Source organism: Amblyraja radiata, chromosome 2 (genome assembly GCF_010909765.2).
Source record: "Amblyraja radiata isolate CabotCenter1 chromosome 2, sAmbRad1.1.pri, whole genome shotgun sequence".
Lineage (NCBI taxonomy): Eukaryota > Metazoa > Chordata > Chondrichthyes > Rajiformes > Rajidae > Amblyraja > Amblyraja radiata.
Window position 1 is genome coordinate 103,710,774 of NC_045957.1, and position 25,921 is coordinate 103,736,694.

General features: G+C 40.7%; 1 protein-coding gene across 2 annotated transcripts in view; it reads left to right on the forward strand.

Annotated features, from left to right (window-relative positions):
- Positions 1-4,209: 4,209 nt before the first annotated feature.
- Positions 4,210-25,921, forward strand: part of dus3l (dihydrouridine synthase 3 like) — a 30,061-nt gene continuing 8,349 nt past the window's right edge. The window contains exons 1-10 of one of the 2 annotated variants that reach the window (XM_033012654.1): positions 4,210-4,405; positions 6,077-6,250; positions 7,126-7,414; positions 10,602-11,258; positions 12,067-12,108; positions 12,889-13,041; positions 14,761-14,877; positions 15,561-15,626; positions 15,719-15,829; positions 25,098-25,194. In XM_033012654.1, the coding sequence (XP_032868545.1) occupies positions 6,174-6,250; positions 7,126-7,414; positions 10,602-11,258; positions 12,067-12,108; positions 12,889-13,041; positions 14,761-14,877; positions 15,561-15,626; positions 15,719-15,829; positions 25,098-25,194 (1,609 nt within the window). In that variant the 5' untranslated portion in view covers positions 4,210-4,405; positions 6,077-6,173. Of the gene's footprint in view, positions 4,406-5,474; positions 5,993-6,076; positions 6,251-7,125; positions 7,415-10,601; positions 11,259-12,066; positions 12,109-12,888; positions 13,042-14,760; positions 14,878-15,560; positions 15,627-15,718; positions 15,830-25,097; positions 25,195-25,921 lie in introns of those variants that run through there. The other variant, XM_033012662.1, reaches the window with a different exon arrangement.

Genomic DNA, 25,921 nt, shown 5'->3' on the forward strand with positions numbered 1-25,921 from the left:
ATCCTTTTTATAAGGCCAGAGGCCCTCAAGAAATTAAACAACACCTTTACTCCTTTTCCTTCCCCTCCATACTCTAGAATGTTCTTTTCTGATATATCTGTCATTCCAATTTTCTTCATTTCACTGATCAAAACTCTTCTTTCTGTTTCATATCTTCTACATGCAACTAGAGCATGCTGAACTGTTTCCGGCTGATGGCATTCCTCACACAGCCCAGTAGGGTGTTTTCCCAACATTTTTAATGTGCTGTTCAGGTGAGTGTGTCCTATCCTCAATCTTGCTAATACTACCTGTTCTCTCCTGTTCCCCCCTCTTCTTGCTGTAATGCCCACTCTATTTTGTAGCGAATAGAGGTGTCTCCCCTTTGTCTCCTGTTCCCAGTATTGTTGCCATTCCTGATTTATTTTCTTCCACACAATGTGTTTTCCTTCAGATTTGGATAATTGTAAGTTTACCTCTATGTTCTCTTTTTTAACGGCCTCTTTTGCTAATTTATCCACTTTTTCATTTCCTAGCACACCAATGTGTGCTGGGACCCACAACAAAGTCACGTCACTGCCCTTCCTTGTTACTTGGCTTAATAGTAGTAGAATTTCATACACTAGGTCAGGCCGCCTATGGGATGCACCAGACCCAATACTCTGGATTGCAGACACTGAGTCGCTACATATTAATACTTTGCATGGTTGCACCTGTTCTATCCACCGAACTGCCATCAAAATAGCGTACAGTTCCACTGTATACACTGCCAAATAGTTATTTGTTCTTTTGCAAATCTCAACATTCATCCCTTGCACTACCACAGCTGCCCCTGTTGTTTCAGCTACTGGGTCCTTTGATCCATCTGTGAAGATTAAGAGGTGTTCCCTGTATCTATTATATATATGGTTATGGTATTCTGTTTTTAAGTCCGAATTTTTTCCCCTCCTTTTTGCCTCCCATATCTCCAGATCAACTTTTGGGATGTTCAGTAACCATATTGGGACAGATGGCCACAATACTGCAGGGCAGAACTCTTTGTCCTCTACTTCCATGTCCCTTGCCACACCTCCTCCAACCCAGCCGAAGCTTCCAGACTGAGCCACCCCTCTCTCCCAGCACTCCTGTACTACCTGTTTTGTTGGGTGGTTCTCTCCATGACCCTTAAGGCTTAGCCAGTAATTAGCCATTAGTTGTCTGCGGCGCAGTCTCAACGGCATCTCCCCAGTTTCCACCTGTAGTGCACATACAGGTGACGTCCGCACACCTCCTATACAGATTCTTAGAGCTTCCGCTTGGACTTTGTCCAACTCGGACAACACTGACTTAGATGCTGATCCATAAGCTATACTGCCATACTCTAGTCTGGATCTGATCAGTGATACATAGATATGTTTAAGAGATAATATATCTGCTCCCCACTCTAAACCTGCTAAGCATCTCATTACATTGATGGCTTTTTTGCATTTTCCAATTATTTTTGTAATGTGGACCCTCCATGTTAATCTGGAGTCAAAATGGACTCCCAGGAAACGGAAATCTTTTACTCTTTCCAAATTGTTGCCGTATAGTTTTAACTGGACATCCTCTTTAATTTCCTTCCTTGTGAAAACCATTGTCTTTGTCTTCTCTATAGAGAATTTAAAACCCCATTTCACTCCCCACTCTTCCACCTGGGCTATCCCTTGCTGCATTTTTCCCACGATAAAATCTATATTCTTCCCCTTTCTCCATAGGCTGCCATCATCTGCAAAGAGCGATCGCCCCATCTCTGGTTGAATGTTTGCAAATATATCATTGATCATGATTGAGAATAGGATCGGGCTTATCGCACTTCCTTGGGGAGTTCCATTCTCGACTACACATTTACTAGAGATGTCTGACCCTATTTTAACTGGGACACCTCTACCGTTAAGAAAATCCATTATCCAGTTAAAAATATTTCCTCCTACTCCCATTAAATGCAGCTTTATTAGAAGACCTTCTCTCCACAACATATCATAAGCCTTCTCTACATCAAAAAATACAGTAACTACAGATTCTTTTTTAACTTGTGCTTTCCTTATATCATCTTCCAAGCACAGAACTGGATCATTAGTACCTCTCCCTTTTCTAAAGCCACTCTGATAATTAGCCACTATACCGTTTTCTTCCATTAGATGCATTAATCTTTAATTTACCATTCTTTCCATCAGTTTACACATGTGTGCTGTTAAAGCTATAGGTCTATAATTTACTGGATTACTTGCATCTTTCCCTGGTTTCCTAATAGGCACAATGATTGCTTCCTTCCACCTCTCCGGTATTCGCCCTTCTTCCCACACCTTGTTATATAGTGCAAGTATCTTTTGGAGTCCCTCCTCACTTAGATGCTTTATCATTATGTAGCAAATATCATCCTTCCCTGGGGCTGAGTTCTTACACTTGGCCAGAGCTCTCTTTAGCTCCCCCAAATTAAATGGAATATTGTACTTGTCCTCTGTGATACCTTTCCTTTGTAAGGCCTCAACATTTTCCTCTCTTGTTCTTTCCCTACCTCTTCTTCCTTCATCTGATAAATTGTGGGAGCTGTGAACCCTACTAAAAGTGTTAACCATTAGTTCTGCTTTGTCTTTATTTGAGACTACAGTTTGATCTCCATTTGTTAGGATAGGATAACTCCACTCCCTTTTATCACCTTCCATTTTTTTAATCATCCCCCATATCTCCCCTACCTGTGTTGTGTTTCCAATTGAATCACAATACTTCCTCCAATATGCTCTTTTTGTTTGTCTTATAGTCCTCCTTACAATTGCCTGAGCCTGTTTGTAATTAATCATGTGTTGGTAGTTATGAGTTCTTTTTAATAATCTGAATGCTCTGTTTCTATTCACCACTGCCTCTTTACATTTATTGTCCCACCATGGCACAGCTTGCCTTTTTGATCTTCCTTTACTTTTAGGTATGGAAACTAATGCTGCTCTTTTGATACCTTCTGACAATTTATTCTCAAAGTTTTCTATATCTGTCTCTTCTTGTATCGGTTTTACATATCTATCACTTTCCTCCTTAAATTTCTCCCAATTAGCCTTTCCAAACACCCATCGTCCACTTCTGTTTTCTTTACTCATAGTTAAAGTAATATTTATTTTGCATAGCACAGGATGATGATCACTTCCTATGGTACCCTTTTCATATACTTCCCAATTACATTTAGCAGCAATCCTATTAGAAACAAGTGTAAGGTCCAACACAGACTCCTTCCCTGTCCTAACATCTACCCTGGTCTTCTTTCCATCATTTAGACATACTAGATTACCATCATTTAATAATTCCTCAATTACCTGTCCATTATTATCTGACTTTCCACTGCCCCATAATGTATTATGTGCGTTAAAGTCCCCACACCAAATAACATTAGATTTGCTCTGGCCTTCTACTTCCTGTAACTTATTGACCTCTAATCGCTTACATGGATTATAGTAATTTATTACCACTATTTTCCTCCTCTCAGACCACACTTCTATTACCACATATTCCTGTTCCTGCCCAATTCCTAATACCTTGTATGGTATCCCTTTTTTAATGAAAGTGGCACAACCCCCTCCTCCCCCATTTCCCCTATCACATCTCACTGCAACATAATCATATAGAACAAAATCTAAACTTGGTTTCAACCAGGTTTCCTGGATACATAGACATCTGGTTTTTCCTTCCTACTGTCTATGAATTGCTTAAAGTCTTGCCCATTGGCTAACAAGCTTCTTGCATTCCATTGTAGGATTAACATTAATATTATTAACCCACACATGTTGACTCTTGGCTTGCCTGGATGGGCTGACGTCAAAGATTAGAGCTCCTCTATAATCTTTGATTGACGTGTAGTACGCAACAGAACGTCACTTCCGCCATTTTAGGACTAAGACCCCGATCTCCGTTAGTCCACGTCAGTCCATTGGATTTTGCAGCTTATCTTGGTCTCTTAGCCTTCCATGTTAGACCATTATTATATTTGTTTATAATGAATAAGGTGCTCCTTTTTAAAAAAAACAAAATTAAAAAGGGAAACTGCGTATAAAATGAGCAACAACGCGCAATAAAAGGTTTATGAATTCTATGATCTTTGGTTTAATCTTTGCTTCAGACTGAGAGTCGGGGGATGGATTTGCAATATGTCGCTCCTGCTGCTGATTTAAAAAAAAAAATCGATTTCAAACATTAATGGGTAAACTCAATCAGCCCCGTTGGAAATTATCTCTCCCGCGAAAACGCGTTAGATGTATGTAGATGCTGCAAGTGAAGTGATGCGGGATGCGACAGTTCGGCGGACCAGTGTGAGCAGGTTGCGAGTTGCCGAGGGAGGTGTTTCATCGCTGCACCCGCCGCTGTGTTGGCGGACGCGTCACTCGGGTATCCTTGCTCGGGTCAATGTCTGCGGCCGCTTCGGGTAAATGATCGAGCAACGGTCTTGCTCAGCGCGCGGCGCCGGGCCAGTTTGAACGCTGGTCAGGGTTCGAGGGGCGCGCGGCACTGGCGGGTGAACGCTGGCGGGCGGGCGCGCGGCACTGGCGGGTGAACGATGGCTGGCGGGCGGGCGCGCGGCACTGGCGGGTGAACGCTGATCAGGGTTCGAGGGGCGCGCGGCACTGGCGGGTGAACGCTGGCGGGCGGGCGGCACCGGCGAGTGATCGCTGGTCAGGGTTCGAGGGGCGTGCGACGCTGGCGGGCGCGAGGCACCAGCGATCCCCGCCTGGCCGCTGGATATTGGTGGCGATTGCTGGCAGTGGGGCAGCGCCAGGCAACTTCTTCAATCACGCTGCTAATAGGACAAGATGGAGCAGTTAAGTGCTGCACCTGGTGGGCTCTGAGAATTCACACTTCAGGTGCTGATTTCCGTGTGGCCCAGGATTGGAGGACAGCGTTGATTTCCCCACACACAGGCACCATGCAGCCCTGGCGACTTGAAGTTGAATTAAACCACGTCAAGCAATAGACCTCTCTGACACAATAATCTAAATGTTGTCCCCATTTCATCTCTAGGCTTTGTCCCGCACCAGCCAGCAAGTTCTCCACCCTTCAAATGTACCCACATATAATTTGCCTGACTTTGTCCCGCCTCTAAAGATAAACACAAAATACTGGAATAACTGGAGAAAAGGAATAGGTGACGTTTTGGGTCAATAGACAATAGGTGCAGGAGTAGGCCATTCGGCCCTTCAAGCCAGCACCGCCATTCAATATGATCATGGCTGATCATCTACAAACAGTACCCCGTTCCTGCTTTCTCCCCATATCCCCTGACTCCACTATCTTCAAGAGCCCTATCTAGCTCTCTCTTGAAAGCATCAAGAGAACCGGCCTCCATCGCCCTCTGAGGCAGAGAATTCCACAGACTCACAACTCTGTGAAACAGTGTTGTCTCATCTCCGTTCTAAATGGCTTACCCCTTATTCTTAGAGGGTCGAGACCTTTCTTCAGACTGAGAGTTAGGGGAGAGGGAAACTAGAGGTATGAAAAGGTACATAGAACAAATCAAAGACAGTAACACATTAAAAGATAGAGTCCACAAAGGTCCATTGTTAGCTGTGGAAAATGTGCTAGCGAGTATATACGAACAATGAAACTAAGCAGGTTGTCAGTGGAACTAGTAGGATGACTGGGGTGGGGGAGGGATGGAGAAAGAGGGAATGCAGGGGTTATGAAATTAGAGAAATCAATAGACCGCTACCCAAGCAAAATGGGTGCTGTTCCACCCTCCTCTTTTTGAGCCCCCTCTCCCTTCATTTCAGAACTGGTCTTTTCTGATGCAAAATCACCCACATACTTTTGCTTTCTACAGATATATCACATCTGTTGGATATTTCCAACATTGTCTTTTATTTTTGATTTATGCCATATTCTGTCATTGCCTTTTTACAATTCCAGCCAGTTTTTTCCTTCTCTCTTACTCTCACTCTTTCTCCACGGTGTATTCCTCAGGACAGGTGAGTCCGCACAGATGTTCCCTTGGTTACATTCACGACAACCATTCTCTGTGATTTAAAATAAATGTGTTTTCTCACTTTTGCAGTTCTGATGAAGGGTCGTCAACGTGAAATTTTAACTCTTCTCTCTACAGATGTTTCTGACCTGAATATTGCCAGTGCCTTTTAATGTCTAATTTGGTCGCTGGTTTCTGAGACTTCACAAGCTTTTAATCATCAACTTGGTTAATTATGGCTGAAGGAGGAGATGCCAATAACACCAGCAATGATAATGTGACTCTTCCAGGAGTAGCACCAGTCAAATCTCAGTGAGTTGATTTTAAAGCAATTAAAATTATTTTTGATCAGTCACGTGGAAAGCTGTAGTGTCATGTTCTGCGAAATCTACACTGAAACAGATATAGGAGAAAAGTTGACAGTGCCTACTTTTAGAATTGAAACAACAATTGTAATCTAGTTGAAATACAGCAACTTCATAAAGTTTTGGCAGTAAGTTTTATTGGTGAATGAATTTGCATAGAATTCCATATTCAACAATTAGGTGCAGTGCAGCAATTGTACAACAATAATGAAGACCTAAATACATATACATTTGTATCCACTAGATTTTAAAATATTGACTTGTCACATTGTCTTGACAATGGCCAATATGGCATTGTCCACCTGAACTATTGGCCCAAGCTGCACCCAATCGTCTTATTGTGGCTTAATCAAGTTTTAGTGTGACTTAATCAAGTTTTATGAAGTTGTACCAAGACCTCCCTACTATTATAATTTGTGGTCTTGGTAATGTCCAGTATCTGTCCAGGTCCAGTATCTATTCTTATCGCCCTTATCAACCTGTGCTGCAATTTCTATGGATCCTTAACTTGTATAGTGAGCATAAAATGGTGTAAGAGGTCCAAAAACTATGCTTCACTCGAGCCACCTTCCATTCTTCCCATCTAACTCTACCAATGTACCTTTGATCCTCTTCTTCCTGATGCATATCTGGTTTCCGTCCTTGCCACATTTATTCCCGAATAAATAAGTTTCTTCTGTACTATGTGTGGTTTCTTGTTGGCAATCTTATTGGATTTTTGTATTCTCAATAGCAATGCTTTTTATTTATCCACTCTAGCAAAATCTTTCATAATTTAAATGATGTTTTAATTTCCTCATTATATTTCCTTTTATCTTCTAGATATCTGATCAGCAAAGATAAATTCCATGAATATCTTGATGACGAAAGAAATAAAGACCTAAAACTTGCTGACAATTTAGATGCAAGTGAAGATACTCTGAAGCATGAATCAAAAAAAGTTAAAATTGGTGATGATCATGATGCAAATGAATCTGAAAAGAGTAGCGCAGAAAGTAAAGACAATTGCAAAGAAAGTAATAAGAAGGCCAGGGGCCAAAATAAAAACAGGCCTCGTATGAAGCCAAACCAGTATGAACACGATCGAAAATTGTGTACCTCAGTAGTTCGGGTATGTTACATTGATTTGGAAGATCAATTGTATAGCTCGAATTCCTGTGCTATGCTGATGTCCTTCCCTGTTTTCGCATTCATTTGAGTCGCTTTTCTTGCCTGTTTGGTTGTGAAGATACGTTTGGGCACTGCATTCTACTTTAAAAGAGGACAGGGTTAGCAGTGAGAAAGAACCCTAAATAGTAATTCTTTACCATTGTGCATACTTTCTAATGATGAACATTAGAAGGATTAATTTAAGAGGAAGGCTCCTCTGTTATTTTGTCTTGACTACAGATGTTATTTGGGTCCACAAAATCTGGAAAAAGGAGGTCAAATTTTAATTAATTATAAAATAATGAGGGCAGTGATTGTTTCACTAAATCAGCCCCCTTTTTGTGATACATTGAAAGCTTTATCAGATGAAGAATAAAATTGAATGGTAAAGAGTTGCTAACTCACTGACATTGTCGTGAACAGATGACATTAGCATTTTAGTGGGATTACACCAATTAACGGTTTTGTAGTTTCAATGAACTGCAGATGCTGGTTTACATAAGGCACAGTGTGCTGGAATTGCTCAGTGGGTCAGGCAACATCTCAGATGAACATGGATAGATGACGTATAGGGTCAGTAGCCTTCAGAATGAATGTGTGGGCAGGGTGCAGTAAGAAAAGAGGGGCTTGACAATGCCTGGCAGGTAATAGACCAACACAGGTGCGGAGGGTTATTTGATATGCAGATGGTTGGACAAACACCAGAGATGAAAAGGCAGAAGGTCTGAGACCAAAGGATTGAAATGTTGCGAATTGTGAAGCTTCTTCTTGCGAATGAAACATAAATAAACCAAAGGAATAGTTAGATCTCAAGCCGGGTGTTGAGCAGCCAGGTTGTTGTCTCTGCGTCAATGTTTGCCAGGCCCTGAGCTCCATTTGGTGGGTGGTAGAGCCGGATGACATGGTTGACTGTCTGTTCTGCTCCGCATTCACAGGCTGGGCTCTGGCGGAGTCCCCATCTCCACATGTTGGCATTGAAACACCCAACTCCAGTACGAAGTCTGTTGAGCTTCGCCCATGCTCCTCTGGGGAGGTCAGACCCTGGACAGCCTTTATCTGATGAAGAGATGTAGGTGTGTAATGGAGATGAGGTTGCCTTCCACTCCTGTTGACCACTTGGTGGCTATCCAGTGTGCTTTTGTCTCAGTTGGCTGGATGGATGCTAGGAGTTGTTTTCCATGTGGAGCAAAGGAAGGAATGGTCTTGAGGGTGGAATGGTTTTGAGGAAGGAATGGTTTAGAGGAAGGAGTATTTTGGTTTTGTCTGTCCAGTCGAAATTATTACAAAATCTGGAAGTATATATTTCCCAGGTGAAAATGAATTGATACATAGTCATTTCTGTATGATCTAACTGCCTATTAAATTCCAAAGTTAAGGTGTGTAAAACTATTACAGAATTAAAGCTTGCGCAAGGAGAGAATCGTATGTGTATGTATGACATGGGATGAATTGGTTATCATGCAATTTCAATCGAACTAGAAACACAGTTAAAAGTTACTTTAGAAATTGACAAGCAGAAAAAAAGTGACCGACAGTCTAAGTGAAAAATCAATGTTTAATCAGGCACCATTGTTTCTTAAGAACATTGGCGACAGTTTTTACCATGGGCAGTCATCGAAGTTGACAAGCAATTGTTTCTATTGACGATTGTGCAATGATGTTCTATCTAACATACACCCATTAGTATTTTTATCTTGCTGTAAAATATACTGCAGTTTTTTCAAAAATGAAGGTATTTTAAATCGCCATAAGGAAGGAACATTGTTATAGACAAAAGGTGCAGGAGTAGGCCATTTGGCCCCTCGAGCCAGCACCGCCATTCACCGTGATCATGGCTGATCATCCACAATCAGTACCCCGTTCCTGCCTTCTCCCCATATCCCCTGACTTCACTCTCTTTAAGAGCTCTAACTCTCTCTTGAAAGTTTCCAGAGAATTAGCCTCCACTGCCTTCTGAGGCAGAGAATTCCACAGATTCACAACCCTCTGTGTGAAAAAGTATTTCCTCATCCTCCTGCTGTTTATACAGTTCAACATGTGACCAACTCAATTCCATATCAAAGTGTCCATTGCCCTGATGCAGGATTGACTCAAAATATCGACATACACCATTTGCCTCCAATGACGCTATTTGATCCAATGAGTTATTAACGTTCTGCTCTTTGTTCTGAGATTCCAGGATCTGTTGTCTCTTTTATCTTCATTGTTTAAACAAGGTTTGGAAGGTTAGATCACATGGAATCCAAGGTGACCTAGCCAATTAGCATATTTGGCTTAGAGGAAGGAGTGAGTCAAGGGGTAGTTGTGGATGGTTGTGTGTCTTACTCAAAGCCTTTGAGCAGTGATTTGCCACAGGGGGTCAGTGCTGTCTCCATGTGTTTTAGTGGATGAGGAATGATATCTAAGTTTCCAACAGGATCTGTATTGAGTATTAAAGCTGGCACATCATGATGCAGCTGTAAGTCATTGGTGAAACCTTACTTGGAGAACCGTGTGCAGTTCTGGTCACACATTATAATGAAGGATGTCAATAAGCTGGTAATGGTTCAAAGGAGACTCCAGGCACTTGGGTTATAGGGAGAGGTTGTATATGGGACTATTATGGGAAGTCGAGGGTGACTTTATTTATGTGTACAAGATTATGTGGGGCATGGGGCATGTTAATCTCAAACTCTATCCCCTCCCCTTACAACCTTTTTCATTGACATATATATTATAAAGTGATTTTTCTATAATGTGGGGTTTCTTAGGAATGCAACTATCGTGTTATAGCAGAACTATTTTTACTTGTTAATATAGAAAGTTGATAGCCAGTTGAAATGGAACCCCTTTGGGTTATCATGTTTTGAAGCTATTCAGTAAAATTGTGCGAACTGAATCATAAAGGACAGATGTCTGTTGTTTAATTATAATTATATGTTTCAAACAGGTTACAGTGTCCTCAAAAATAAATGTTGTCAACTCATTGTAGTTGTCTTCTGTTGCTATGCCATTATGGCTTACAGACATTTCCTATGATTTCTTCATGTTACTGAGGTTGCTGAATTAGCTTTTCCTAACTTTATACTTTTCATTTGTAAATATTATGTACTTAATAAAGGTGCTTAATGTGTTAAAACATACATTAATGTGTTTTTTTCATCCCCTAGGAACATCCAGGAAAATGTTACTATGGTGAAAAGTGCAGATTTTTACATGATGTGTCAGAGTACCTGGCATTGAAACCTGCTGATCTTGGAGAAAATTGCTACTTGTATGATACATATGGAAGATGTCAATATGGCATTTCCTGTCGCTATGCACAATCTCACATTGGGCCAGATAACAAGAATCTTATTAAGGAGGATCTTATGAAAATGTGGGAAACAAAAGTGATAGTGAAAAACACCATTGGCAAAGAACTGCAGCATATTCTTCGTAAAAAAAAATTTTCTTTTCCAAAATCTGAGCAATACTTGAAAATGATAAGTGTAAATAATGATTCAAGAAAACAAAATAATCCAGAAGACAAAACAGGTTCCACCCAGGTTAATACTGATTTGAGAGTGGAGATAGAGTCAGCTCTTAGTGTTGTAAGTGTAGCCACCCAAGAAAATAGTGTTTGCATACCACCAAAGAATAACGTAATTGCAGAATCGCAGGATAAATTTGCCTGTCCTGGAAACTTATTGGAAAAACAGACCATTCCAGGTTCTGAAATAGATGCCAGTTCTGTAAAGGACAACAAACAAATGTCTTCTGCAACTAGATTAGGTGTTGTGACTGATGAAGATATCATAAAGCTTCGATCGTGTGAGAAGAAACAAGTAAGTCGCTTTTAGTTTATTAGTTTATTATTATTATTGGCATGTGTACTGGGGTACAGTGAACAGCTTTTTTGTTGCATGCTATCCAGTCAGTGAAAAAGACTATACATTATTACAATCAAGCCATCCACAGTGTACAGATACAGGATAAAAGGACTAATGTTTAGTGCAAGCTAAATCCGATTAAAGATAGTCCTCGGGTCTCCAATGAGGTTATCAGTTTTAATTTGGAGAAAGCAAAATAACAATAACTTCCTTGGTTTGGAGATCATATCAAATTCTGTATCAAATAACAGTTATAAGTTATAACAGTTATGTAGCAGTTATCATTTTGTAACTATTGCAATATCTTTCACAGGCAAGTATATTCTTTTTACCAGAATCTCAGGGAATTAGCACTGATTCTACGCTATTTAATTTCACTTTCTATTACAATCCACACACCTCTTCCAGTAGCTTTGTCTCCTATTTCGTCCTCTTAATTGCACTGTGGTCCAACAGAATTCTTGGTCCCTATTGTTTCTCATCCATGGGATGTTCTCCCTTGTTGGGGTGGGGGCAGGGAACAACTTCCATATCTAAATTATTGGTGGCCATCCACTTCTTTCCACAAAGAACATTGGATAATGAGTAACCCAATACTCTGCAATGGACATGGAAATGTAAATACATTTCATTAGTGTTATGCAGATTGCAAATGTTTAACTGTTACTGCCTACAGCACAGTGGAATGAATGTGACAGAGAACTGTATCCATCAATTTTTTTCTGGTATGTTTGATCCAAATATTAAAACTTTTATTTTTCAGCTGAACTTCAGAGATAAGCTATACCTGGCACCACTGACAACAGTGAGTAATGTTCATTAATGCTGGCAAACTACAAAGATTCATCATGTGTTTCTGGTTAGAAGATTTGTTTAATTTATTGTCACGTGTACCGAGGTACAGTGAAAAGCTTTTATTGCTTGCTCACCAGTCAGCAGAAAGACAATACATGATTACATTCGAGCTATTGTATAAAGCGTGGAGCGATTGTAATATGAGTTTATAGATCTGCTTCTGTGCGCCATCCTGGGAAGCTTCTAAAGTTCATATTTGGATGTGACTAGGTTTGTCAGTCCTTGCCGATCATTAATATGCGGAGCTAAACAAGAATGGATGATGGTTATATTTGGATGATATGGATTTTCGTTATTTATGGAATCATGCAGTGTGATGAAGCAGGATCAGAGAACAATCAGAATCAGAAGGAGGTATTAAAGGAATACCTTTGAAGAAATTAATACTTTTGAAGTACTAGTTCATGGATCAATCTAATTTAAAATTATATTCAGCACCAGGAATATACATTTCCAGAGCCCTAAAAGCCAATCTCTACATTCTATATTCTGCAGCAGTAAATTTCAAAAAAATCTTGTAAATGGGATGTATAAACAAGGAACTACGGGTGCTAATTCACTAGAAAAAGACACTGCTGGAGTAACTCAGCGGAGCATCCCTGGAAGACATGGATAGGATCCTTCTACATATTGAAACTAACACTTAATGGCATCATGAAATGGGAGTAAATGGGACATTCTGTCATCATGAAAGGTGCTTTTCAAATGCAACTGATTTTTTTCATTGCAGTGTGGAAATCTTCCTTTCCGTCGAATCTGTAAAAGACTTGGAGCTGACATCACTTGTGGAGAGATGGCAATGTGCACAAACCTTTTGCAAGGCCAGTCTTCAGAATGGGCACTGTTGAAACGTCATCACACAGAAGACTTCTTTGGAGTACAGGTCTGGGATGTCAGAAGATACTTTTGATGAATCTTAAAAAATGAGGCCAAAACTTTGCCATCGGAATCTGTAATTCACATTTATAACATCTATGATAAAGGCTGTTGCTCGAAAATGAGGTTTATGTAAATAAAATTCAGCATTGCAAGTAAACGGTTTCAGCACCTTGGGATGAATAGTTCAGCAATAAATTAGTATTTGTGATATGAAGTGATGTCAATTTGCACCAATAGATATCCAAGATATTGGGGTGGCACAGCGGTGCAGTGGTAGAGCTAGTGCCTTACAGCATCAGAGACCTGGGTTTGATCCTGACTCAGGATGTTGTCTGTACGGAGTTTGTACGTTCCATCTGTGACCGTGTGAGTTTTCTCCAGATGGTCTGGTTTCTTCCCACATTCCAAAGACGTACAGGTTTGTAGTTTAATTGGCTTCGGTAAATTGTCCCTAGTGTGTCGGATAGAACTCATGTACGGGTGATGTCTGAACGGTGGGCTGAAGGGCCTGTTTCCTTGCTGTATCTCTGAACTAAATTAGGTATCTGAATCATACATGTGACATTTATCCACATATTTCCATTGGGAAAATATCAAGCACTTTAATATCTGAACACTTGGCAAATGAGATGCTTCAGACAGCTTCCCAGATCTTAATATTAAAAAATGCCCGAATTGACCTCACCATCCCAACTGATGATACTTTTTAGCAGAACGTTATTTTTGTGCATGTATTGTATATAACTTCTTAGAAAGCAATATCGGATTTTTTTGGGAGAATACCAGCATGTGTGATTCTTATGAATGCAGAAGTCCCAATCTTGCTGGCTAACTACTCTGGTATTTCCAGGCTGTGCTTCAAACTCTATATGGGAAGAAAAGTTTTCTGATGTTCCACTGCTTTTGCTGGGAAAACAGTTTTTGAATTGGATTGGGCTTGCGCATAGGATCGATAAACCCATTCGTTGGTATTTCTAGGGGTACAGGAAAGCATTTAATTAAGTTATGTGTTTTAATTACTAGTGTTGACTTTAAGGTTCTGAACTAGATAAATGTAGCAATATGGTTTTCAAAACAATTTTATTTTTTGAAATCTCAATCATCTTATTACACGTATTGAATGCTTGTGACTGTCCAGTAAAGTTTGTAAAGCCTGGATAGCTTTGGTTATTGGCAGGGACCGGAAATTAGGACTTTTGTTTGCCACCTCATTGGTTTCCAGAGGAGTTTCCTGCATCGGCTTAGTTCTGGCCACATACATCATTTGATTTGTGTCTTTCATGGCCCTTCTGCTGTTCAGCAACAGGATAGTTTGTCCCAGAAATTATTCTGTCTGACATTATGGAACACTCTACCTTTGCATATTAGACAGGCCCCTTCACTGTCCATTTCCAAAACTAGTCTTAAAACCCTTTTCTATACCTTGGCTTTCGACCCTGCATGAGACTTTGCTCCTGTTTTTTATTGTTTTACTGTCTTTTAATGTTTTTATTGTTTTGTTTTATGTTTATGATTAGTCATGTACAGCACTTTGTTGCAACAGTGGTTGTTTTTAAAGTGCTCTATAAATAAAGTTCAGTTCAGTTCAGTTCAGAAAGCTTGTGATCATAAATCCAGAGCAAGTAAGTGATTGGGAGCAGGAAAATATGAGCCATGTGACAAATCTTCAATACAAATAGTGGTCGTGCTACTTGCTTGCAGTTAACAGTTTTTTTTCCCACAGCTAGACGGAGCTTTTCCGGACACCATGACAAAATGTGCAGAGCTTCTCAACCAGACGATTGACGTTGATTTTGTTGATATTAATGTTGGCTGCCCAATAGATTTGGTATATCAGAAGGTAGGTTGATTCACTGCCCTGTTGGTAAAGTTTAGAGATGTTTTCTGTGAGGAATCGATGTATAATTTGTTCTATTATTGTGCTTTATAAAAAATGTAGATCTGGTGAAGTAGAATAGCTTTTCATTGTGGATCCCATGTAATTTTAATTCAGTACAGTGAAGATGTACATCTTTCTTCACAGTACAATTTCACACATCTTATATTAACCTAAATCGGTTGTCCCACTGGGGCGACCTAATCTGTGAGTTCTGGCGAGTTTGCCCTCGACTCGTGCTCGCAGCATGGTCGACACTAGGTCGTAGGAGATCTTTGTAACTCCCCTTCATGCTCGAGAGTAGTCCCCGTGCACCCTCAGCTAGGTCGCGGCATATTTTTCAACATGTTGTAAAAGGTCTCCATGGAAAAAATAGATACATTTTTTACTCGTAGGTTTAGTCGTAGTAGGTTGTCATGTTAGTCGTAGGTAATCGAGGGTAGTTGAAGGTAGTCGTAGATAGTCTTCATCATAATCAAGTGGGACAGCCCCTTAATGCATTATAAATATGTGTTTTACTCTTAGTATTGGTGTAGTTTAGATTAGATTGATACCAAACTGTCTGTTAGAAAAGCTGGATAAACATGTGACAGTCTGAGTGTATTCCCCTTTTTTAAATACTTCCTAAATTGTCCTTCTCTTTCCAGGGTGCAGGTTGTGGTCTAATGCATCGTTTGACCAAATTAGAACAGATTGCAAGAGGAATGATTTATGTAAGTAAATTTTGTGGTCATTTACTGATATTAAATCTGTTAATTACTTTATCTGATGCAACTGAAGTTGTTTGTTCCTTGACCTATCGTAGGTGTTGGATGTTCCAGTGACAGCAAAATTAAGGACTGGTGTACATGAAAAGATCAATATTGCTCATAAAATATTACCCCATCTTAGGGATTGTGGGCTTTCCATGATTACAGTAAGTGCCAATATGTATTCTATTCCTTTTGGTTATTTTTTACCTGATATATTTGTTAGTTTAGAAAAAGCCAGGTTGATGACCTATATGTCTCATCAGATTTTGCTCCAACATACCATGAAATTATTTAGGATGTTCTTTTAATAAATATGTAAATTGATTATTAGTGAAAAGCATAATGAATGTATTTGCAAAATGAGCTTCGGTAATTGTTATCAATACAAAACTGATTTAAAATTATTTTAGAAGTACTCCTTTTGATATTTAAGCATGATGTATCTAACCTTTTGCTACTACGGGAATATGATTGTGACTTTTTTTTTCTTTTTTTTTGTTGTTGTTTATTTTATTAGAAGTTAATACAATACAAAACAATACAGTGGCACCTAATTTTAGGTGCCAACTATGTCATACCGTAATCCATTCTATGTACAACCTCTAGTTTTATGTTATGAGAAGGAAGTAAGCAAGACAAGAAAAAGAAAACAATAGAAAGGGGAAAGAGTGAAAAAATAGATGGTAGAGAGTAGAAAAATGTGAAGTGTGAATATTAAAAATAAAAATAAAAAAATAAAATAAAAAGAAAAGGTGGAAAGTAGAAATAGAAGAGAAGGCCCCTTAAAAAAGAATTTTTCAAATCTATATTCGGAGATGTAGATCTATCCACGTCATGAACTGAAATCAGCAATCCTTATGGTACCGCTGCATCACATGATTCCAAAAAGTCGATGAAAGGAGACCAACTCCTTAAGAATTTGTCATATTTATCTATTAGTCGGAGTCTCATTTCTTCAAGGCGTGCTATGTCCATCATATTCCTAATCCACATTTTAACAGTTGGTATGGTTGTATTTTTCCAAAATTTAAGTATCAATTTCTTTCCAATTATTAACCCATAATTAAAAAAAACATTTTGGTCTTTATTTAAATTGGTATCTTCTCCTATTATTCCAAATATAATCCATTCCATTTTGGGTTCTATTCTTGACTTGAAGAGCTTTGTAAATATATCAAATATATCACTCCAAAATTTATTCAACTTTGTACATCCTACAAATGAATGTGTTATATTAGCGTTTTGAAACAAACATTTATCGCATCTGGGAGAGACGTTTGGATAACATTTATTCAACCTCGTTTTTGAATAATATAGTCTATGTAATAATTTGAATTGAATTAAATTATGTCTTGTATTAATAGAACAGTTATGTGTATTCATCAAATACTTTTCCCATCTATCCTTCGAGATCTTTATCATTAGCTCATGTTCCCAATCTTCCCTTAGTGCTTCTGTTGAGGGTGATTCTCTATATAATATATTATTATAAAAGTAGGATATTAATTTTTGTGAATCAGTCTTAATATTCATTGCTTCTTCTAAAGGGTCTAAAAATATAGTTTGAAATCTATGTGTATATTTCTTCATAAAGTCACATACCTGTATATATTTAAAATATTGATTATCCTTCAATTTAAATTTTAATTTTAATTGTTGAAATGATAACAGTTTACCCAATTCATACATATCCCCTACTTTCCTAATCCCCAGTCTATCCCATTGTTGATATGTGTTGTCGATGAGAGAAGGTTTGAATGCGGGGTTGTTCAATAGTGGGGTTAGTACTGATAAATTATTTAATTTCAAGGATACTTTTATTTGTTTCCAAATTATTATTATATTGTGAATAATTGGGTTCTTCTTATATATTATACTATTCAATTTTATCGGTGAGAGCAGGATCGTTCCTATATCGTGCGGATAGCACTCCTCTTTCTCCATTCTTATCCACTCCAACTGCTGAGTGGAACTATCCAGCCAGTACATTATGTTCTTAATATGCACTGCCCAGTAGTAATACATAAAGTTAGGTAATGATAAACCCCCAACTTCTTTAGATTTGCACAAATGCTTTCGTTGAATTCTATGTGTTCTGTAATCCCATATAAAATTAGTGATAGTGGAATCTAGTTTTTTGAAAAAATATTTTGGAATATATATTGGGATCGCTTGAAACAAATATATTAATTGTGGTAAGAAAGTCATTTTTATAGCGTTAATTCTACCTATCAATGAGAGCGGAAGTGTTTTCCAAAATTTAATCATATCATTCAGTTTATTTAATAGTGGTATAAAATTGGCACTAAATAATGATTTGTGTCTTCTCGTAATTTGAATACCCAGATACTTGAATTTTTCTGTTGCAATTTTGAAGGGGAATTTTAGTAAGTGTCTCGAATCCTGTGGTTTTAAAGACATAATTTCGCTTTTATTCCAATTTATTCTATATCCTGAAAAAGAGCCGAATTCCTCAATTAGTGTTAATAAGGTGGGTATACTCGTTTGTGTATTAGTAATATATAAAAGAATATCATCAGCATATAGTGAAATTTTATTCTTTGAATCCTTAGTGTTATATCCGTGAATATTCGGGTGATTTCTAATCCTTTCGGCCAACGGTTCTATCATAAGGGCAAATAGCAATGGTGATAAGGCACACCCTTGCCTATTACCCCTTGATAAGTAAAATTTTGGAGATAGCGTATTGTTAGTTAATATTCTTGCCGTAGGTCTATCGTAAAGTAGTTTAACCCATCTAATAAAATTCTCTCCCATATTGAATTTTTGGAGTACCTTGTATAAATACTGCCATTCTACTTGATCAAATAACCATATAACAATTACAGCACGGAAACAGGCCATCTCGACCCCTCTAGTCCGTGCCGAACACATAGTCTCCCCTAGTCCCATATACCTGCGCTCAGACCATAACCCTCCATTCCTTTCCCATCCATATAACTATCCAATTTATTTTTAAATGATAAAAACGAACCTGCCTCCACCACCTTCACTGGAAGCTCATTCCACACAGCTACCACTCTCTGAGTAAAGAAGTTCCCCCTCAGGTTACCCCTAAACTTCAGTCCCTTAATTCTCAAGTCATGTCCCCTTGTTTGAATCTTCCCTACTCTCAGTGGGAAAAGCTTTTCCACGTCAACTCTGTCTATCCCTCTCATCATTTTAAAAACCTCTATCAAGTCCCCCCTTAACCTTCTGCGCTCCAAAGAATAAAGCCCTAACTTGTTCAACCTTTCTCTGTAACTTAGTTGCTGAAACCCAGGCAACATTCTAGTAAATCTCCTCTGTACTCTCTCTATTTTGTTGACATCCTTCCTATAATTAGGCGACCAAAATTGTACACCATACTCCAGAATTGGCCTCACCAATGCCTTGTACAATTTTAACATTACATCCCAACTTCTATACTCAATGCTCTGATTTATAAAGGCCAGCACACCAAAAGCTTTCTTTACCACCCTATCTACATGAGATTCCACTTTCATGGAACTGTGCACAGTTATTCCCAGATCCCTCTGTTCACCTACATTCTTCAATTCCCTACCATTTACCATGTACGTCCTATTTTGATTTGTCCTGCCAAGATGTAGCACCTCACACTTATCAGCATTAAACTCCATCTGCCATCTTTCAGCCCACTCTTCCAACTGGCATAAATCTCTCTGTAGACTTTGAAACTCTTCTTCATTACCCGCAACCCCACCTATCTTAGTATCATCTGCATACTTACTAATCCAATTTACCACACCATCGTCCAGATCATTGATGTACATGACAAACAACAGTGGACCCAACACAGATCCCTGTGGCACCCCACTCGTCACTGGCCTCCAACCTGACAAACAGCCATCCACCATTACTCTCTGGCATCTCCCATTCAGCCACTGTTGAATCCATCTTGCTACTCCACCATTAATACCCAACCATTGAACCTTCTTAACCAACCTTCCATGAGGAACCTTGTCAAAGGCCTTACTGAAGTCCATATACACAACATCCACTGCTTTACCCTCATCAATTTCCCGAGTAACATCTTCAAAAAATTCAAGAAGATTAGTTAAACATGACCTTCCAGGCACAAATCCATGTTGACTGTTCCTAATCAGACCCTGTTTATCCAGATGCTTATATATATTATCTCTAAGTATTCTTTCCATTAATTTGCCCACCACTGACGTCAAACTAATAGGTCTATAATTGCTAGGTTTACTCTTAGACCCCTTTTTAAACAATGGAACAACATGCGCAGTACGCCAATCCTCCGGCACTATTCCCGTTTCTAATGACATTTGAAATATTTCTGCCATAGCCCCTGCTATTTCTACACTAACTTCCCTCAATGTCCTAGGGAATATCCTGTCCGGACCTGGAGACTTATCCACTTTTATATTTCTCAAAAGTGTCAGTACTTCCTCTTCTTTGATCCTCATAGTTTCCATAGCTACTCTACTTGTTTCCCTTACCTCACATAATTCAATATCCTTCTCCTTGGTGAATACCGAAGAAAAGAAACTTCAATATCTCCCCCATCTCTTTTGGCTCTGCAGATAGTTGGCCACTCTGACTCTCTAATGGACCAATTTTATCCCTCGTTATCCTTTTGCTATTAATATAGCGGTAGAAACCCTTCGGATTTACTTTTACCTTACTTGCCAAAGCAACCTCATATCTTCTTTTAGCTTTTCTAATTTCTTTCTTAAGATTCTTTTTACAATCTTTATACTCCTCAAGCACCTCATTTACTCCATGCTGCCTATAACTATTGTAGATATCCCTCTTTTTCCGAACCAAGTGTCCAATTTCCCTTGAAAACCATGGCTCTTTACAATTTTTACGATTTCCTTTCAACCGAACAGGGACATAAAGATTCTGTACTCTTAAAATTTCACCTTTGAATGTACTCCATTTCTCTTCCACATCTTTCCCATAAAACAAACTGTCCCAATTTACTCCTTTTAAATCCTTTCGCATCTCCTCAAAGTTAGCCTTTCTCCAATCAAAAATCTCAACCCTAGGTCCAGTTTTGTCCCTCTCCATAATTATATTGAAACTAATGGTATTGTGATCACTGGACCCGAACTGTTCCCCAACGCATACCTCTGCCACCTGACCCATCTCATTTCCTAACAGGAGGTCCAGTACCGCCCCTTCTCTAGTAGGTACTTCTATGTATTGTTGCAAAAAACTATCCTGCACACATTTTACAAACTCCAACCCATCCAGCCCATTTACAGAATGTGTTTCCCAGTCTATGTGTGGAAAATTGAAATCTCCCACAATCACTACCTTGTGCTTACTACTAATATCTGCAATCTCCTTACATATTTGCTCTTCCAATTCTCGCTCCCCATTTGGCGGTCTATAATACACCCCTATAAGTGTTGCTACCCCTTTCCCATTTCTCAGTTCCACCCAAATAGCCTCCCTAGACGAGCCCTCTAATCTATCCTGCCAAAGCACTGCTGTAATATCTTCCCTGATAAGCAATGCAACACCTCCACCTCTTGCCCCTCCAATTCTATCACACCTGAAGCAACGAAATCCTGGAATATTTAGTTTCCAATCACAGCCCTCCTGCAACCATGTTTCACTGATCGCCACAACATCATACTTCCAGGTGTCAATCCAGGCTCTAAGTTCATCCACTTTTCTTACAATGCTCCTAGCATTAAAATATACACATTTAAGAAACCCACCCTCTCTTATTCTCTGATTATTTTCTTTTTCTTCTCTCTCCCCTACTTTTTGGGTCAGAGTGCTACCATTCTCTGCCCCCTGCTTCACACACTGACTGCTAGCTTTCCCAATTTGAGTCCCTCCCCCCAACCATACTAGTTTAAAGTCTCCCCAGTAGCCTTTGCAAATCTCCCCGCCAGGATATTGGTCCCCCTTGAGTTCAAGTGCAACCCGTCCTTTCTGTACAGGTCGTACCTTCCCCAAAAGAGGTCCCAATGATCCAGAAACTTGAATCCATACCCACTGCACCAGTCCCTCATCCACGCATTTATCCTCCACCTCGCTCCATTCCTACTCTCACTGTCGCGTGGCACAGGCAGTAATCCTGAGATTGTTACCTTTCCAGTCCTTCTCCTTAACTCTCTACCTAACTCCCTAAATTCTTCTTTCAGGACCTCTTCTCTTTTTTTACCTATGTCGTTGGTACCTATATGCACCACAACCTCAGGCTCCTCTCCCTCCCATTTCAGGATTTCTTGGACACGTTCAGACACATCCCTGACCCTGGCACCAGGGAGGCAAACTACCATCCGGGACTCCTGTCTGCGTCCACAGAATCGCCTATCCGACCCCCTGACTATAGAGTCCCCTATTACAATTGCCCTCCCCTTCTTTTCCTTACCCTTCTGAGCAACCGGACCGGTCTTTGTGCCAGAGGCCCGGCCGCTGTCGCTGCCCCCAGGTAGGCTGTCTCCCCCACCCTTACTCAAACATGAGTACTTATTTTCAAGGTGTACAGCCACCGGGGTACTCACCAGTCCCTGCCTCTGCCCATTGCCCTTCCTAACTGTGACCCAGTTTTCTGTCTCCCGTGGTCTTGGAGTGACCACCTCCCTGTAACTCCTTTCTATGACCTCCTCGCTCTCCCTGAGCAGACAGAGGTCATCGAGTTGCTGCTCCAGGTTCCTAACGCGGTCCCTTAGGAGCCCCATCTCGACGCACCTGGCGCAGATGTGGACGTCTGGAGAGCACTCGGACTCCATGACCTCCCACATCTGACATCCAGAACAGTAAACTGCCCTGGCCCTCATTCTCCCCCTTATCCAAATACAATAAAGCCTTACAATTACAATACAAATACAATACAAGCCAATCAGCTGCTTCCTCTGATCCTCGTCCACCAATCAGAGGCTTCCACCAATCAGAGGCTTCCACCAGAATCCTTCTCTGGAAGTGAGATGGAACGTTACAGATTTGGGTAACTTACAGCTGCAGGTAAGTCCTCCTCTCGCCAACGGCTCCCCTGGCCTCTGTAGAAGCAAACCCCGCGCTGTATTTATACTTACAGCTGCAGGTAAGTCCTCCTCTCGCCAACGGCTCCCCTGGCCTCTGTAGAAGCAAACCCCGCGCTGTATTTATACTTACAGCTGCAGGTAAGTCCTCCTCTCGCCAACGGCTCCCCTGGCCTCTGTAGAAGCAAACCCCGCGCTGTATTTATACTTACAGCTGCAGGTAAGTCCTCCTCTCGCCAACGGCTCCCCTGGCCTCTGTAGAAGCAAACCCCGCGCTGTATTTATACTTACAGCTGCAGGTAAGTCCTCCTCTCGCCAACGGCTCCCCTGGCCTCTGTAGAAGCAAACCCCGCGCTGTATTTATACTTACAGCTGCAGGTAAGTCCTCCTCTCGCCAACGGCTCCCCTGGCCTCTGTAGAAGCAAACCCCGCGCTGTATTTATACTTACAGCTGCAGGTAAGTCCTCCTCTCGCCAACGGCTCCCCTGGCCTCTGTAGAAGCAAACCCCGCGCTGTATTTATACTTACAGCTGCAGGTAAGTCCTCCTCTCGCCAACGGCTCCCCTGGCCTCTGTAGAAGCAAACCCCGCGCTGTATTTATACTTACAGCTGCAGGTAAGTCCTCCTCTCGCCAACGGCTCCCCTGGCCTCTGTAGAAGCAAACCCCGCGCTGTATTTATACTTACAGCTGCAGGTAAGTCCTCCTCTCGCCAACGGCTCCCCTGGCCTCTGTAGAAGCAAACCCCGCGCTGTATTTATACTTACAGCTGCAGGTAAGTCCTCCTCTCGCCAACGGCTCCCCTGGCCTCTGTAGAAGCAAACCCCGCGCTGTATTTATACTTACAGCTGCAGGTAAGTCCTCCTCTCGCCAACGGCTCCCCTGGCCTCTGTAGAAGCAAACCCCGCGCTGTATTTATACTTACAGCTGCAGGTAAGTCCTCCTCTCGCCAACGGCTCCCCGGGCCTCTGTAGAAGCAAACCCCGCGCTGTATTTATACTTACAGCTGCAGGTAAGTCCTCCTCTCGCCAACGGCTCCCCTGGCCTCTGTAGAAGCAAACCCCGCGCTGTATTTATACTTACAGCTGCAGGTAAGTCCTCCTCTCGCCAACGGCTCCCCGGGCCTCTGTAGAAGCAAACCCCGCGCTGTATTTATACTTACAGCTGCAGGTAAGTCCTCCTCTCGCCAACGGCTCCCCTGGCCTCTGTAGAAGCAAACCCCGCGCTGTATTTATACTTACAGCTGCAGGTAAGTCCTCCTCTCGCCAACGGCTCCCCTGGCCTCTGTAGAAGCAAACCCCGCGCTGTATTTATACTTACAGCTGCAGGTAAGTCCTCCTCTCGCCAACGGCTCCCCTGGCCTCTGTAGAAGCAAACCCCGCGCTGTATTTATACTTACAGCTGCAGGTAAGTCCTCCTCTCGCCAACGGCTCCCCTGGCCTCTGTAGAAGCAAACCCCGCGCTGTATTTATACTTACAGCTGCAGGTAAGTCCTCCTCTCGCCAACGGCTCCCCTGGCCTCTGTAGAAGCAAACCCCGCGCTGTATTTATACTTACAGCTGCAGGTAAGTCCTCCTCTCGCCAACGGCTCCCCTGGCCTCTGTAGAAGCAAACCCCGCGCTGTATTTATACTTACAGCTGCAGGTAAGTCCTCCTCTCGCCAACGGCTCCCCTGGCCTCTGTAGAAGCAAACCCCGCGCTGTATTTATACTTACAGCTGCAGGTAAGTCCTCCTCTCGCCAACGGCTCCCCTGGCCTCTGGATGCCTTCTCTGCATCCAGCGTGACAACTGAAATATCTTCATTGTCCTCATTATGAGAGTACATTATATTGAAAAGCCTTCTCAAATTATTAAATGTTTGTCTTTTGGGTATAAATCCCGTTTGATCCGTATTTATTAAATTGTTAATATAATTATTTAGCCTTCTAGCTAGAATCTTTGCTAAAATTTTCTGATCCGTATTTAGTAGTGAAATAGCTCTATAAGAACCCGGTTCATCTAAATCTTTATCTTTTTTTGGTATAAGTGTTATTGTTGCTTCTACTAGGGTTTCTGGTAGTTTATTTTCAGTATAAGCCCGCGTGTATAAATTGAATAATCTTTGTATAATTGACTCCTGAAATCTTTTATAAAATTCATTACTAAAACTGTCTGGTCCTGGGGTCTTCCCTTTTTTCAGTGAGTTTATTATTTGTTTTATTTCTTCACTAGTAATCCGTGCTCCTAATTGCTCTTGTTCTAAACTATCCAATTTTGGGAGCTTGCAATTATCTAAAAAATTTGTCATTTTACTTACATCTGTATTTATTTTAGATGTATATAAATTGTGATAAAATTGGGCAAACCTCTTATTAATCTCCTTAGGCAGTGTTAAAAACTCACCCTTATCCGATTTAATTTTAGTAATAGTTGTGACTTTTTAATGATTCCTAATTGTTTCTTAGCTCCATGGTCGGTCCAGAGAGCAACGATACAGTAAATTAGCAGACTGGAATTACATTGATTACTGTGCTCAGTTGGCTAAACCAATGCCATTCTTTGGTATGTATCGATCAATTCTTATATGTTATCTGTGTGCTGTTTATGGTATCTGTTACCAAATATATTATGAAATGGACATAATTGGTTTAAGTAAATGAGATTAGCAACCTCCGTTACTTGCAATTACAATTATGGTAGACACAAACTCTAATCTAAAACTCCTACCGCTTGCCTTAAATCTGTGCCCTCTGGTTTTGGATACTTCTGTTATGGAGAAAAATGTGATAGAACATAGGACAGTACAGCACAGCAATAGACCCTTCAGCCCACAATGTCTGTGCCGAACATGATGCCAAATTAAACAAATTTCCTTTGCTTGTATGTGATCAAGATTGCTCCATTCCCTGCATGTCCATGTGCCTTCTAAAAATCATTATTGCACCTGGTTCCACCACCACAACTGGAAGCATGTGTCAACCACCCGATACTTTCTGTTTTTTAAAATAACAAACTTGCCCTGAACATATCTTGTAAACTTTGCCCCTCTCCCCCTAAAGCTAAGCCCTTTAGCCTTTGACATTTCCACACTGGGCAAGAGTTTCTGACTGTCTATCTGTGCCTCTCATAATTTTATATATTTACTTCAAGTCTCCCCTCAACCCCTGATGCTCCAGAGAAAACGCTACAAGTTTGTCCAACTCTCCATCCTATCTATGCCCCTTATACAGTGCTCTCCATAATGTTTGGGACAAAGACCCATCATTTATTTATTTGCCACTACTGCACA